Raw genomic sequence first — 16,083 nt, 5'->3', positions numbered from 1 at the left:
TATGTATTTACTTGCTTGCCAGAGCAATTGTAATTTAAGCATTAATTCTATGTGCTGCTGAATACCATTTATATCTGAATACCTGATTGGTAGACCCTGTCCAGACAGAGCACTATTCACCAACATTTGGCAGTTTGTAACAACACAGAGAGTTATCTACTGATGCAAACTGTGAGTCTGAATTTCAGACTAGACTCGTACCAGTGAAACGTGCCTGCCGTCTTCACAGGCACGCTAGAAGTCTGTCTGAGGCAAGCATTTCAGCCTGTTTTTCAAGATTTCCTGATCCCTTTTGTTTGACCTTTAGTTAAAGATGCACCTGTACTTGGCAACATATATTAGCCAATCCCTTGGGTAGTCACAGCAGCGTTCATTGGGGTTCGTTCATGGCAGAGGCAGCCTTCTACATGTATGACAATGACTTCAGCTTCATTCAGTTGCTGCCATATGGTCCAAGCTAATGCAGGAGTGACCTTTCCCTGCTAACCCCCTGCAGAAAATCAGATACACCATCAATGTGCAGCATTTCATTGTGGACTGGGAGAGTAGAGGCAAAGGAAAGCCAAGTGATTGGTATAGACAATGGCTTTGTCTCTCTAATAGGCCAGAGGTACCACTGCATGCCACAAGGAGTGGATAAAAAAAGGGCAAAGAAAAGCAGCTTGAAATGTGAGAGTAGATGGAAATTCTCTCTCCTTCACACACTGACCTCTTGTTGCCTGCTTGCTAGCTTTCTACCCTAAAAGAAATCAGGCTGAAAAAAAAGCAGATGGGGAGCCTTCTCGTTCCTTGATAATTGGCCTTTTCAGACACAAAGATTAAACCCTGCAGCCACAAGACCATCAGTTCTGCTTGTATTTTTTCCTTGCACTTTTATTGTGTTTCTCCTTAGATTTTAAATATAGTTTAACTAACAATCATGTCAGCAAATTAAACCATTGAGTCTCGGTAATTATTGCAATAAATTCATTCAAAATTAGCGATTACTGCAATCAAAGACCAGTTTCTTAGCCCATTAACAGCCCAAAGCAAAGTGACAATCTGGTTAACTGCTGGTAACAACCTATTTCATGGAGGTTATTGTTAACATAAATGCTTTGGCGTAAATCTGAGGGAGGTAACATTGCTAAATAAATTATCAACTTAATTCCTGCAAAACCTCATAGGAGTAAGTGGGCAATGGGGAAAAAAAAAAGAAAAAAAAAGGCAGAATTATATCCGTAAAGTATTACTTTTTTTTTGTTATTAATTTGAGTTATGTAGAAAAAAAATATCCTCAAGTGCCTTTTTTCCTTTGTGGTTAAGTCTTGCCACCCACAGAATGACTTGTGTGCCAGAGCTGAGTAGCTGCATCTATATCTTGGTTTGCCCCATCTTATATTTGAGTCCAAAGATGAAGGGAACTGGTAAAGTTTTAAGTAGTGAAGGTTTAACCATGGTACCTGCAGCCGCCTTAATTTTTTCTTGTACTACTCTCTTAATCCCTCCACCTCCATGTAGCAGCTGAGGAATGTTGCTTCGATCACTTTATATGTGCCTTGAATTTCCCCCTGCAGTGGTAGACTCTGTGCAAGTCCAAGAGTCCTGCATCAGCCCTGGAAATAGCCACAGATGTGCTGAGGAACCTCACTAGTGGTGCAGGGTCAGATCCTAAAGGAGGCTTGGCCAGTGGCTCACATTCAGTTTTTCTTCAGATGCTTTTGAGCTAGATCTACCAGACTCAGTTGCTCTTCCCTTTGCAAAGCTGTACCAGGGAGAAAGAAGAGCTTCACACACCTCTATACACAGGGGCATGGAGAACCACTTTGCTCTGTGCTCCCACCCATATATGCATGTTCAGGGTTCCCTATGTAGGACTGTCGTGGTTTAACTCCAGCCAGCAACTAAGTACCACGCAGCCGCTCACTCACTTCCCCCATCCAGTGGGATGGGGGAGGAAATCGGGAAAAAAAAAGGTAAAACTTCGGGGTTGAGATAAGAACGGTTTAATAGAACAGAAAAGAAGAAACTAATAATGATAATGATAACACTAATAAAATGACAACAGTAGTAATAAAAGGATTGGAATGTACAAATAATGCGCAGGGCAATAGCTCACCACCCGCCGACTGACACCCCGCCAGTCCCCGAGCAGCGATTCCCTGCCGCCCCCCCCACTTCCCAGTTCCTAAACTAGATGGGACGTCCCATGGTATGGAATACACCGTTGGCCAGTTTGGGTCAGGTGCCTTGGTTGTGTCCTGTGCCAACTTCTTGTGCCCTGGCTGGCCATGAGAAGCTGAAAAATCCTTGACTATAGTCTAAACAATACTGAGCAACAACTGAAAACATCAGTGTGTTATCAACATTCTTCGCATGCTGAACTCAAAACATAGCACTGTACCAGCTACTAGGAAGACAGTTAGCTCTATCCCAGCTGACACCAGGACAAGGACACTGATTTGGGAGGCAGAGGGTTTGGATTCTGCTCCTGGGTATTTCATGAATCGTGTCTGCTTTGCCTCTGTACAATCCAATAACACATGCACGCTTTCTTGGGGCAGTGCTTACCCTCCCTTGGAAAACTTTCCTCTGGAAAAAGTTCAGAGTGTTATTGTGCTATAGCTATGGTAACTTGTCTGAGTTCCAAAATGCCCTTTGGGGGTAAGAAAGCTAACAGATGGGGCTTTGAGTGAGAACTTTTTGGAGGACATGTTGCAGGACCACATGTGCACAAAATCAGTCTCCTCGAAGAACTGCCAGTCTCTCCAACCTGGTTGCTTTCCTTTGATCTTCTTCAGGCCCATGTGTTTTCTGAGCAGGGCAGCATCCATCCCAGTCCTACTGTAAGGCAATATCAATTCTGTGCTCATTTTATTTCTTCAGTCTGAAGGTCTTTAATATCAGAGAGTTTCAAATAAGATATTTTTAACTCTGTTTCAGTTGAATTAAAATAGCTTTGAGTAGAAGAGCTATAAAACCTGAAACATGGGGAGTTTGTTTGATTTCACTCTGTGATTTCGCAGATCGGCCAAAATATTTTTGTATCACCAAAGGCCAAAAGTAGGGGAACGACCAAAGCAGGTGTAGATATCGATACTGTTGGTGAAAGTGCAGAAGAGGCCAGACTGGAATGAGAGACCACTCCAAAATGAGGAGTAAGGAAACTTGGGTTGCCTTCTCCTCTTTCCCTGGTTACTTTAAGGCAAAGTAGATCTATAATTCCTGACACTGACCGAAAGTGACTGGGAATGAAACATAAATTCTTGTTGACTTAATTTGTTATTGAAATTTTAGTCAATAATCATGAAAAGTAAATGATCGTGTAGTGCCATATGAGATGTCTAACAAAAGATTAAAATTCAGGTTATCTTCATTGACTGAGCTAGGACAGTACCTAAAATAAAAATCTATGAGTAGATTAACATGTTAAACAGTCAGCACGGTGTTGGGTTTTGTTTTTTTTCTTTTCTGATGGATTCGAGGGGAAAAAGGTCTAGCAGGTTTTTACTGTGTATCACAGCTGCCATTTCCAGCCAGCTAACAATTTCTGTACATAAAACAGACAATAGATTATCATATTACTTGAGCTTTCATGTCAAAACCACATTCATTTTCTGAATCACGTTCAATTCATCAACCAATATTTGCTCAAGGGCTTTTGCCAGCTACAATGTATCATTTTAATATAGTGTTGAACATTGGTTTTATTCTAGAGGTCAAATAATTATTATCATGTTATTGTTATGGTTATCATTTTGTAGTTGTTAGAAATTTATTTTTTTTTTGCTTCACATGCCATGTGCTATTATGGGTTTTTTGCAAAGGTTGCTTATGTGGGCTCTAATCCACCTCTTAAAAAGATGCTTAAACACGTAAATAGTCATACTTGATGTCAAAGGAACTAACCCGATGCATAAAACTTTCGAGCACTTTGCTGAGTCAGAACCTCTATGACCTCTCAAATGAAGACGGACTCAAATTAGCATTTAAATTGGGTGCAATTTGTACTAATGCACTGGAAGTTGTCCTCCAAAGCAGGACGTTTCTGCAGCCATTGAAAAGACAGAGGTAGCTCTTCTGTTTTCACTGCTTGTCCCCTTTTGACTTAGCTTCTAGGACACGCGGACTGCAGGACATATTTGAGCGTAGAGCTGACTTCTCAGTAAACAAAATGTAGAGCTTTGTGCTATGGAGGATTAACCAAGGTTCTTGAAATGCAACTGGTTCTTATCTGTGTCCCAGGAGCAGCGGTAGCTCAGTGAAGAAGGTGGCAAAGAAAAGAGAAGAGAAGCTGTTTCCTCCTCCATTATCCCCCCTCTTGGATGAGCCTGTGCACCGGCGGCACAATAGTGACAACGGCTCCTTCAGCCAAGAGACCAACATCACAAACACCTCTCAGACCAGCAGCTCTTCCTCCTCTGTTTCTAAACACAGAAAGAATGAAAATAAATCCTCTTCTAACCCCAAAGGAATCTGTGTAAGTAACCGACCTCAGTTGCTGGAAGTGAACAAGATAAAATTAACTTGGCTTTGTTCTGTTTGACGTTTTTTTCTCCAGTATCTATTTTTAAATGCTTATGTAGCCCCACTCAAGAGCAGTGAGGAGTGGATCTTTGCAGAGCTGGGCAAAAGCAACTCTTGCAAGTTCCATTTTTAGGTCAGCAGTAGGTGTCTATTGGGTGCTGTGTATCACTCCCTAAAACACCCGGTCCCCGAGCCTTAGAGGAGAGCTTTTGCAGCCACCAACTAGCTGCAGTTAATCCCTTAACTCTGTAGCTACAACACACAAGTTTTGAAAACAAAACTTCAAGAATGTTGGTGTCCATCACTTGAATAATTACCCCAAATTCTCAGCCAGAATTAAGCACTGTGGTTGTACTGAATATTGCAGCCTAAACTAACCAGACAATAAAAATCTAACAAAAGCTACCTGTCCATAGCACACTCAACGTGGAAATATCTTCTCTCAGGTTTGCAGGCTCCCAACTTCCAGCAGTAAGGTTTATTTACACCTAATCTCCATGAATTACACATAAAAGCTTTTAGATACCTTGTATATAGTTGGAAGCTTTTTCCCCCAAAAAACCATGATTCTGTTAGGGCCATCTCCCCATCAAAGGTTTTCACATAGGCAATTCTTTTTTGCTTGCTTTTCACCAGATTCAGATGGGGTTTTACTGAAAATGCAGGAAAAAGAGCCAAAACTAGAAGCTGCATAGCAAATACACTAAAAAAAAGAAGTAAAATTTCACATTAGTTTGTCATCCTCTTTTAAGGTTAAACAAGGAAACTTCAAGTTTTTGGCCCATTTTAGAAAACAGTCCTCCCTCTACAGTTTCAAACATATTATTTAGTATCAAACTGTATCTTACTATCACTGTCAAAATTAAAAGACAAGAAGAAAATTCTGCCACAGAAAAGGACATGCATAGCCCCATTTTTCACAGTTCGCCGCTTTGTGGGAGGTTGTTACCCTGCACTGTAATAGTAAAACTCACAAGTTGCATTGGATCGTAGGTGACAAATCACTTCACCTTATTCATTCATCCCTGTTGCTTTCTGATATCATTGTGTCACTTCAAGCTGCGAGAGTAATACACACGCCTTCAACTGAAATCAATGCCAAAATGAACTGCATGTGTCAGCAAATAAACAATGCTGTGTAAACAGCAGGGCCACTTCCTCTCACTCCCAGCATCTCTAGTCAGATTTATCCTTGGTTTATCTGTTATCCTGATACATGAAATATTTGTCTTCTAAAATACGTTAGACTTCTTTCCTTAGTTCACTGGTTCATCTGTAATTTAGTTTATCTGATGGTGGACCTAGCTTGCAAGTTGCAATTGCCTGATTTAAATGCCTCTGTTACGCTTCTGGTTTTAATCAATGCAAAATCACAACTTCTACTTTCCAATTTTTCTCTGTTTCGTGTCGCAAGGGTGAGGAGAAACTGTTCTTTGCTGAAATACGAGCAGACTATTCAGACACTTTACAGTTAGCTAACAATAATATAGAAAAAAAGGTTACATTAGCATGATACGCCTTGAATGAAGTTGGAGTTTGCATCCAGCCCTTCTGCATTAGATTTCCCCACCCTTGCTTTAACCAGCGTCTCTAGTCAGTTACACTGTGGTATCCAGGCTAACTTCACCCAGAGTGTAAGTTAATGAGTTCAGGTGAGCGGTCAGAGGTAGAGTCATATTGCCTAATTAATCTAATAGGCTTACATTATAGAGGATGGAAGGGTGGTTTTGTGAGGTAACCTGGATGTAGTTGGGTATATGTGAGTGCTACTTTGTGCCTTAGCCTTTTGTTTGTTTGTTTATTGTGGGGGGGCGGGGGAGGGGGAGGCGATGTGAGCACTTATATTGTGGGAACGTGTTTGTTTGAACTATGAAGAGTTAATAACAGTCCTTTTTTTCTAGGAGGAAGAATCTCACAATACACCAACAGCCAACACTCTTCTTGACACCAGCCACCTAGAAACAGACATCTGGTCTGCAATGCCAACACTTTCCAATGGGAATTCTGAGCCCAGAAGACCCAAAATAACATTTGATGATGTGTAAGTATTATTGGATCTCTGTGCTAGCTGCATGTTATATGTTCATGCAAGCAGAGCTGCCAGTGAAAGAGAGTATCTTTGATTATAACACTAGCATTGGGCACCTGTGTGGATAGTGCTGCACAAAGGCACACACAGTTTTAATCTTTACAAATGGACTGTTGTCACTGATTAATGAAGACTCTGTTGATAAATGTTTTCAGATCATGAATGTTGGTTCACGGTAATTCTTCTTCATTTTTTTATTTTAGCTCCTCTAATGGAAACTTCTTATACTTAATTAGTTTAAAATATTTTTTCTTTTCCTTTGTTCAGCACACATTAATGGGTCCTTTGGGTGGCCGGTTTCTACAGCTAGTTATTTTACATTCTGGTCACCCATCATATCTTTGCATACAGCAGCTTCAGATTAATATCAGGTTAAGATTTAAATAGATAAGTGGGTGTATGTGTCGAAATTGTTCTTGAAGCAGTCAGCAATTTTCTCAAACAATGTTTGTCCAACTGTATGAAAACAAAGACTTGAAATAATTGATTTTGTCTCTTCAGGCTTCACAATGCGGATTATTACATGCAAGAGGCTAAGAAGCTAAAGCATAAAGCAGATGCATTGGTAGGTTATCACAGAGTGGGTTTGTCTCTTTCCACTATGGAGCTGGGTGTTACAAACACGTACATTCTGAATGTCATCTGAAGCCTCAGAAACCATCAGAAACCCTGCTATTAACTACAGTGGGGCTTCAGATTGTACTCCATAAACACACTGTCCACAACAAGTCAAACCCTGAGCAGCTTTCCTAGCCTTTAACAATTTGTTCCCAAAAAAAAAAAGCTCCTTACAATAGCTGGTATCTCTTCTGAGGAGGAGTAACAGTCATGCTGTTTATGAAGGATGTAAGATAATTTTGTGAAAAATGATGTGTATTTGAAATCTGTTTTCCTATTCATTTTGAGCCTAAAACAAAAGTGTTGAAATATTCCATAACAGGAAGTTAAGAAAGGCAAATCACCCTTCACCCCATTATCCTGTGGTAAAACTGTTTGATATTTCCAACCCAATTGTTTAAAATTTGCAACAATTGATTTTTAAATAGTACATTCAATTTTATTGCATGCTTTTAGGCTGGTAAATAACGACTCAACACACTTCTTCCAAAAAAATCTTGCAATGAGGTAGTTCAATGCTGGGAAAGCTTTTTCTCTCGTTTTACCCCAGATGAAATTCCAGTAAGATTGACCTAATTTTGCAAAGTGTTTTGATTTTGATAAAACTACTTAATCTGACCAATTATACTCTATCATAGTTTGTTCAATCCAAGCTATTGCTAGCACTGAAGTGTCTTTAATAGCCATTTGCTTTGTAGGTAGGGACTTTGCTCCTGTATGCTACCTAGAGTGCAGAACAGCAGCTCATTTAGGCAGGCCTAGTGGAACTTGACTCCTCTATTTATTTAAACTAAGATGTCTAAAATGGAGTGTGGCCATTCACTTTGCCTCTCAAAATCACAACTGAAAAAGAACTGGGCGATTATTCAGCTCTTACTTTGTTATTTGTGGGGTTTTGCATGCATATTGTATCATTCCACATCAGAAATTTTGTGCTTGGATATAAGCGTTTGTCCAAAAAAAAACCCCAAAAGAATCACATGCTATGTTTTTAAAAAACAAAACAAACAAACTAATAAAAAAAAGACTCTCCCTCTGCTCTCAGTGAGCTGAAGGAGATTTGACATGTCAAGCTGCCTGCTTCAGCTCCCCGGGCTCCCTTTTGACTTGGGGCACAGTGTGACCAAGTGTGTTTCCAGTAGGAGGTGGGTTCAGGTTTTTGGCAACCTGCCGTGACTGTAAGTTAGCAGTCGTCCCTCCCGACCTGCCCGTTTACAGGAGGTGGCCTGCCCTGATTCCTGCAGCCCAACTCAGCAGAGCTTGTTCAGCCCAAGCCCTGACATCTGCACGCAGGAAAGGCTGGCAGAAGCAGACTGACAACACCTCCCACAGCTGATTGACCTTTAAAAAAAATACACGTGCTTCTGGCACAGGGATGCCTGCTCCATGCTAGCAAATATTTACAGGCTCAGGCTCCCGATGATCTCAACATGCTATGTCAATTCACTTCCCTCTACAGCCTGATTCACTCGGAAAGTGTTGACCTGTCTCCCGTCCTCTTACCTTTGACTATGCCTTGCAGAATCAGGGGTGTTTCTCAAGCAGAACTAAGAGGAGCAGGCACAGCACATCATGCTGCTGCCTGCAGGCAGGCCTTGCCTGTCACATGCAGTTTGACACCCCGAGTGCTCTTATGGGAATGTGAGGCCATCCGCCTCGGTACAACTTGTTGGCAGACATAAATACCCATGAACAAAGTATCTGCTTTTTCTTTCCGCTATTTAGGTCGCAACTTTTTTTCTTCCACCCAATACAGCTGCACACAAATTATCTCCATGTAACACATTTGCTGTGCAATCCTGTAGTGTTAGTTGTCCTATGGAAACAATTGCTTCTGGTTACTTGGTGCTGACATGACAAAGCACACGCAGCACTGAAAGATGTGTTGCAGTGGCTAGAAAGATAATGCATGTGACCTCAAAATGTGTCAGCAAATGTTAATGAGATTTGTGGCAATGCTGTTCCTGAGCTTGTACGGAAAATAGATTTCTGGTGAAGGGCAGGGCATTTCACATCTTATGGGAGCAACCCCATGAAAACCTATCCTTGTCTGGGACGCAGTAAGGAATCAACTAATTTGGATGCGCTGCTGCAGTGGCAACTGACTGTACCATACAGAAGAGATCTTGGAGACCTCGCTCTCTTCTCGGCTGAGCTGTGATGAGCTGGAGTAATCCCACCTGCTCCACTAGAGTCCGCATGGAGCAAAGGGCAGGATCGGATCCCATTTCTGGCTCCAACTGTGTGTCTGTACTAAATCTGCTTGCAGCCAGATTCCTTTTCTTTTATACCACAAAAAGTCATCTTTGGAAGTCTTGAAGCAAAGAATTTGAAGAATATGCTGAGAAGTGGCCATTGGAATAGAGAGAAAACATTTAGAAATATTTTCCCTTTTGTGATCATTCAGGTAATACCTATCAATTATACACAGGCTTTGTACATAATCAATGCACAAGAGCAGAACTTGAAATCAAAAGTATGCAGAGGGAACTAGTTACAAGGATTGCTTAGAAGTAGCCACAAAGACAAGTAACTGTCACCTTGGACCAATACTAAATGTTCTGCTTAATATGTTGCTAGGATCGGCTTCCATTTTGTGAATGGAAAACATATGCAGGTGCATCAAAAATATTTTGATAGAGACATACAAAGAAATTTTCAAATTATTTAAAGTATATTGGATCTCTTATATCAAATGCCACATTAGTAGAATTCTTACATCCAGCTATCAAAAATTGAAAATGTTAAATACTATTATAAAATACTTACTATAAAAATGTCATATATAATATTCATTACACATAAAAAAAGAAATCAGTATGTCTAAGTCAGTTTAATCACAACCATTATGAGGACTAAAACCTTTTGCAATAAAATCCTAGTAAAATAAAATATTTAGCAGTGCTATATTTTCTCCTTTTTTTTCCTGCTCTTTCAGTCATCACATAAGTGATGAGATTTTTTTTTTGGTCAACAGTTAGCACAGAATGTGACATCTGACAAATGGCATGGAGTTGTTACTTAACCCTTGCATAGTGACATTCAAACTTAGTTCATATATCAAGGAGCAATATGGATTTGTTCAAACATGCTTAGTGTCCCTCATTGCCTGGGTAAATCCATGCATGTCAATGGACATGCATTGACTTTCCTCTGTGGAGCGTCTGGCCATATACTGCCTGAAAAGATTTGGTAAAAGCATAGACCCTGCCTTAATTACTGAATGAATTCATTCTTAACTACCAGCGTTACTTTACTTTTATCCTAATGCTAGTGTTGCTTTGTATTATGATCTGTCTACCTAGAAATTAAAGCTGAAGGATTTTCTTGATGGTGTCATTCCCATTTCAGCTGGAGAAGTTTGGCAAAGCAGTGAATTATGCTGATGCTGCCCTCTCCTTCATCGAGTGCGGGAATGCTATGGAGCGAGATCCATTAGAAGCTAAATCTCCATACACCATGTACTCAGAGACTGTGGAACTCATCAGGTTAATGTCCTTTCTGTGATCATTTTCATAATCTCATTTCAGTCATAATTAGAACCTGCTATGTTTTAAAAAATACCATTTCAACGTATTAATGATTTGTCCAAGGCATCTTCATCTCAGAAGTCATCATAATTAGTTCTTGCCATTTTATTAATGTCATGGAAAATTTATAATTGATGGACACTGCTTTTATAAATTATCCCCTTTAGAGGTTATAATGTGAGTGTTATAATTTGCAATATTCATAAAATTAAAATTGAAATGTAGTGGGTGGAAGTAAAGTATAGTAATTTCACTGTTTGGCAATGACACTTGTCTTTTAAAAGGTGTAGTTTTATAATTCAAAACATTAAAGTGAGTCTATCAGGATTTCTATTACAAACCCTGTTTTTAGACGTTTATAACTTGGCTGTTAAAAAAAAAAAAAGAGGCTGAAACTTGGCACATAAGATCATAGCCAGAGAGGAAGCTTTCCGCATGTATTGTATAAAAAAGTATATTTTTTAATGTTAAAGGAATGTGAACCAGCTGAATTAGTTTTAATACAGTTTTGTAGACTCATGGGCTAGAACATGGATGAGAGCTCTTTTACTTACTAATAAAATGCCTGAACTATTAATTTAAAATCTGCTACTGTTCCTTATAGCTGTTTCATAGTGTTGGCTCTGTAGAAATGATGGTCTCCTGAGTAACTAGGGGCTTGTTTGCTTTATTTGTGCAAATTATCAAAGTGAAATCAAGCAGGATTAAATTTACCTATAAGTAGAACACCAGGATTTTTCCTCTTCACTGTGATGCACCTTTGCTTTCCCCAGTGTATGCTGGGAATATCACCATTAGTGTCAGTGTAATTACTGGCAGTTTACACAAGAGAAAGAAAAGGAGGCAAATCAGGCCTTAAATGTTTGGGGTTTAATATGACAAAGGTGTTTTTTTAACGTGCAGGGTTTTAACATGCCAGATGACTAGCTAGTAGAAACTGCCAAAAATAATGCATGTTTTACATTTTGAATAAGTAGGTATTTACATAATAAAATGTATCAAATCTTAAGAAGCTTTTACTCTCAGGTAAATAATATGCCTGCTAAATATTTAAAAACATGATTTTACATTCTACATTTCATAAAGAGAAGAAAATCTAAAGAGATTACTCAACAAAAAAATGATGTTCACTCAACACTTAGGATCCAAGTTAAACGCTTGAGAGCAGAGAACTTAAGGAGCCGCCTACCTCTGCTCCACTGTGCTGAAACAATTCCTGCACTCTGTCGGTGGGCAGTTCGGTACTTTGTGTCCTGAACTACACAGCTACAGTTGTATGTCAGGATAAATTGTATTTAAAGAAATATTCTTTAAAGAAGCGAGCGCTTCTTCATAGCAGCCTGCGTTTATTTTTTAAGAAATCCACACGGCACTGTTGAAAATGTTGTTCCTCAGCCCAGCAGTCTGTCTGTTCAGAAGCGGACGGACCAAAAATCTTCATTCATTCAAGAGTCGCAACACACGCCCCACTTAACTCAGAGAGTGGCAGCTCTAGGAGTAGCTCACAAATGGGTGATAACCTGCAACTCCCCTCCACCCTCCACTGCTGGTGCTGGATGGAGTCAACTGAGCGTGCGGCTGCACCTTGGAGCAACCGGCACCCGTCAGCACAGGCAGCCCCGCTGCCTCGCTCTTCCCAGCAGCTCCTGTATCAGCGCAGTCCTGCTGCAGGCTACGGGACAGATAGACCTTGGCGTGGAAGCAGCAGCGGAACTGCTTTTGGATTGCTTTTTGAACTGCTTTTGGCTATGGAAGAATGTGGAGGACTTTGTTATAGTAGATCTCTGGTTTCTAAATAGCTAAAGTTAGGTGCGATTAATTCCCCCACCTGCCATCAGAGGTAGAGCTTAACTTACCAACTCTTGTATGCAGCATCTTGTAGGCAGCCAGTGAGAGACTGATGTGCCCATTTAATTGCTGTCAGTGGTCAGACATGGAAAAAAAGGTGACTGCCCAGGTGAGCAGCAGGCTGGTACAGGTTCAATAAACTCCCTGGACAAATCCACAAATCTTGTGGGCTACAGAGGGTGCTGAATGTACAAACCACGTATGTGGCCGTGCACACACACTTTCTCAATGTGGCTCATAATGTTAACATAGATTTTTACTGTGAGATAAGAAATAGAAGATTTTTAGATTTTTCTCACTTTTGCTCCTCCCTTCATCAGAGGCACCGTTTTCCCCTTTTGCATTAGCTTGTGTCTGCCCTGAGTATCTGCATCAGACACCTGTTTATGAAAGCAAGCGGAGCATCAAAGAGACTGGGAATATCGGAGATCTGACTGTCAAAGGTGTTTTAAGTTAATGGTAATGCTAAAATCCCTAACGTTAACACTGAAAATCCCAGAGAGACACGTATCTTCGTGTTTGATCAGGCTCATTCAGTATGACTGGAACAACAATACCAAAGAGCAGGTGAGATAGGACGTGAAGGAAGCACATCAGGTGGTGTGCTACAGCTGCAAGCTGGGGGCTGATGATGGGGGTGGTGGGAGGAAGGCAGAGCGACAGCAGCACTGCCTGCCTGCACTCCATTACCTCCTTGTAAATGAGAACTCATCAAGACTGCCTGGATACCTTAAAACTTTCTTACGCAACGCCGAACCCTATTACTTATTCTAACACAAGTACCTGTGAAATTGCATTAGGGCTCAGAACAATGATTTTATGCGAGGAATTGATTTTCAAGAGACTAAATGCATGGAATGGAGTGTGCTCAGTTAAAGAAAAAAAAAAATGAGAGAGGAGGTAGGAATACTCAATCTTTGATCATCCAAATGCTGGACAGCAGCAATTAAATAGAGAGGGAAGACCAAGTACACAAGACTCATAAATTAATAGACCCAGGTATTTAAAAAGCTGTGAACATCACCTTTCCCGTATTTAAAACTGTTTTCTATATAAAATATATTAAAAGCTTTGAAGAGGCATTTATGAGAAGGATTTTGAAGGTATTATTCAAGCGCAAAGTATTACATGTAAAACCTTATTATGTATTACTCTACTCTTCACTACATATAGGGCCAAGATCTTACACTTCTGTCCAACACTCATCACAAATGTTTGGAGGACTCAGCCTAGATGGCTGGATATTATATCATTAATGTGCCCAAGAATCGTTCACGTCGTTGGCCCAGAAAATGGGTTGGTGATTTACTTTAGCCCTCCAGATTTTAAGTGGTGCTTTCTCTTGAATTTTACATTGATCTCATCGTTACAGAACAATGTGACCATTAACTGTTGCAGTTGGAGAAGAATATCTATGTATGGCTGTTATTTTTCAGAGTGTCACTAGTATTCCTGGAAACATCTTAACTCTCAATTTCTTCTCTCCTCACCTTTTTGACAAGGTATGCAATGAGACTCAAGAATTTCACAGGCTCTTCTGCCACGGAAGGGGACAAGAAATTAGCAGTTTTATGGTAAGTCCCATTGCGACAATGAGAGAAGCAGCTAAAATCTTAAGGAGGACTTTAAAAGTACTGAATTACTTAAGCAGCTTACAGAAGATCATTATTCTTGTTTTCCATTAAACTATTAAAGGATAACTAATGGATTTCTTCAGCAGCTGACTAAACATTTATTCTTCTAATTTATACTCTTATCAAGATGGGATTTTAATGCTTTTGACCACTTTTTTTTCTTACTCCGTTTGCTCATGTTTTGAAATCTAACCTTAGAACAGAAACTGCAAAATATAGGTCAGCTTTTTTCTTTTTTTTTTTGCAGTTTATAGGTTTCATTAAGCAATGGAATTAACATAATCTTTTCCTAATTACCACAGCTACCGATGCTTATCGCTTCTCTACTTGAGAATGTTTAAACTAAAGAAGGACCATGCTATGAAGTACTCCAGATCTCTGATGGAATATTTTAAGGTAATCTTTATTCTATTTAATTTATAGATATGAAATGAAATTCATACCAGCACTGAGAGCTCTCACAAGTATAACTGCGTGACTCAAAAGTCCCACATTTAACCTCTCCCCTGGGAAATGCAGGCAGGATGGCTGCCAGGGACTGGGGACAGAAGTGATTTGGGGGATTTTTGGATTAGTCACTTGATTCAAAGGACCATACTCAGCGATTCTACTAAAATAACATTATTCTCAATACCGTGTAATGTTTATGCAAGTTTCTGTAAAGGAAACTGATTCTTTCAAGATTTCAAGGGGCAAGTGATTATGAACTGACCCCCAATGAACCATAATAAAACAATTATTTAGGCTTTAGTTAGTTAAATTTAGATTTTAAATTCTCTGAGATTTGCTGAAGCTTATTGCAGACTCAGAGATTTCTCCTTTTATTTCTGTGGAACTTCAAATTTCCTTATCCACATCTTGAAAGTTTGCCTTTACTATTGTCATGACTCGGTGATGTTTTCCTTTACCTTGTCAAACACTGTTTACCCAGTATAAGAATGACAAGTCCTCACCGTTCCTAAATTAAGAGAGAAACAGAATCTTTCTTCAGCTCTGCCAAGGTTTTGATATTTATATTTTACTGGTTGATGTTGTTTGAAGCATACATTCATTCTTGTACTTTATTACTATGTATTATTCTATAATTATGTAATTATAGTGGTTTGTCAGCCCATCAGTCTTTTTTTGTTGTTTTTTTCAGCCTCTCTGAATTTGTTCCAGGCTTTGACATATTAGTACTGCAAACCAGTAAAACTTTTAACACTGCAGTTTTAATATTTTCATGTAAATGGCGATAAAATGGTCCTTCTGCTGGAAAACTCCAGTACTGTCATGCTAGCAACCACCACTTAGTCCTGACTTCCCTGGTGTCCTCTGAGTGTGTGTGTGTATCTCTATAACTTCAGTAATGTTACTCCTGATCTGCTTAAATTGAGGCTCCCTTGAAGTCATCAGGAGTGCCTCTGTTGTACTCATGGAGTTTTCAGTCAGGGATTTGCACAACAAATTAAATTTGAACTAGACACATTTATAGCCTCAGCATTTTCATGAAATGTATTCCATCCACTTCAGATTTTATCCAGGATAATGTAGATTGTCTCTTAAAAAAAGGTTATTGACAAATCATTTGATAAACTTTTTCTGCAGAAAGTAATGATTTCTTAATAAAAAAAAAAAAAAAAAAAAGTGATGGGGAGGATTCTCTCTTCCCTTAAAGACACTTTACTTTCTGTAGCTATGCAAATAGGTACAATGAAGAACATATTACTACTCCTAGCATAAGACCATTTTCCTGCATCTGCACAGAGAAAATGACTTTTAATGTAAATGAAAATAAGGGGGAAAAAATTAAAATGTAATAAAATAGACAAATGAGGAATGCTGGTTTTAGGCATCCAGTTGAAGCTGAGTATTTCAG

The 16,083-nt window shown here is 39.5% G+C and overlaps 1 protein-coding gene across 3 annotated transcripts in view; it reads left to right on the top strand.

Moving 5' to 3' along the window:
• The window catches only part of AFF2 (ALF transcription elongation factor 2), a 345,034-nt gene that overhangs the window by 312,357 nt on the left and 16,594 nt on the right, over positions 1-16,083 (top strand). For all 3 annotated transcript variants that reach the window (XM_049827949.1, XM_049827948.1, XM_049827950.1), the window contains exons 13-18: positions 4,225-4,459; positions 6,408-6,547; positions 7,097-7,160; positions 10,565-10,701; positions 14,094-14,165; positions 14,528-14,621. In XM_049827949.1, the coding sequence (XP_049683906.1) occupies positions 4,225-4,459; positions 6,408-6,547; positions 7,097-7,160; positions 10,565-10,701; positions 14,094-14,165; positions 14,528-14,621 (742 nt within the window). The remainder of the gene's footprint in view (positions 1-4,224; positions 4,460-6,407; positions 6,548-7,096; positions 7,161-10,564; positions 10,702-14,093; positions 14,166-14,527; positions 14,622-16,083) is intronic.

Source organism: Accipiter gentilis, chromosome 24 (genome assembly GCF_929443795.1).
Source record: "Accipiter gentilis chromosome 24, bAccGen1.1, whole genome shotgun sequence".
Lineage (NCBI taxonomy): Eukaryota > Metazoa > Chordata > Aves > Accipitriformes > Accipitridae > Astur > Astur gentilis.
Note: the sequence above shows the minus strand (reverse complement) of the source record. Positions and strands in the feature narration are given on the sequence as shown.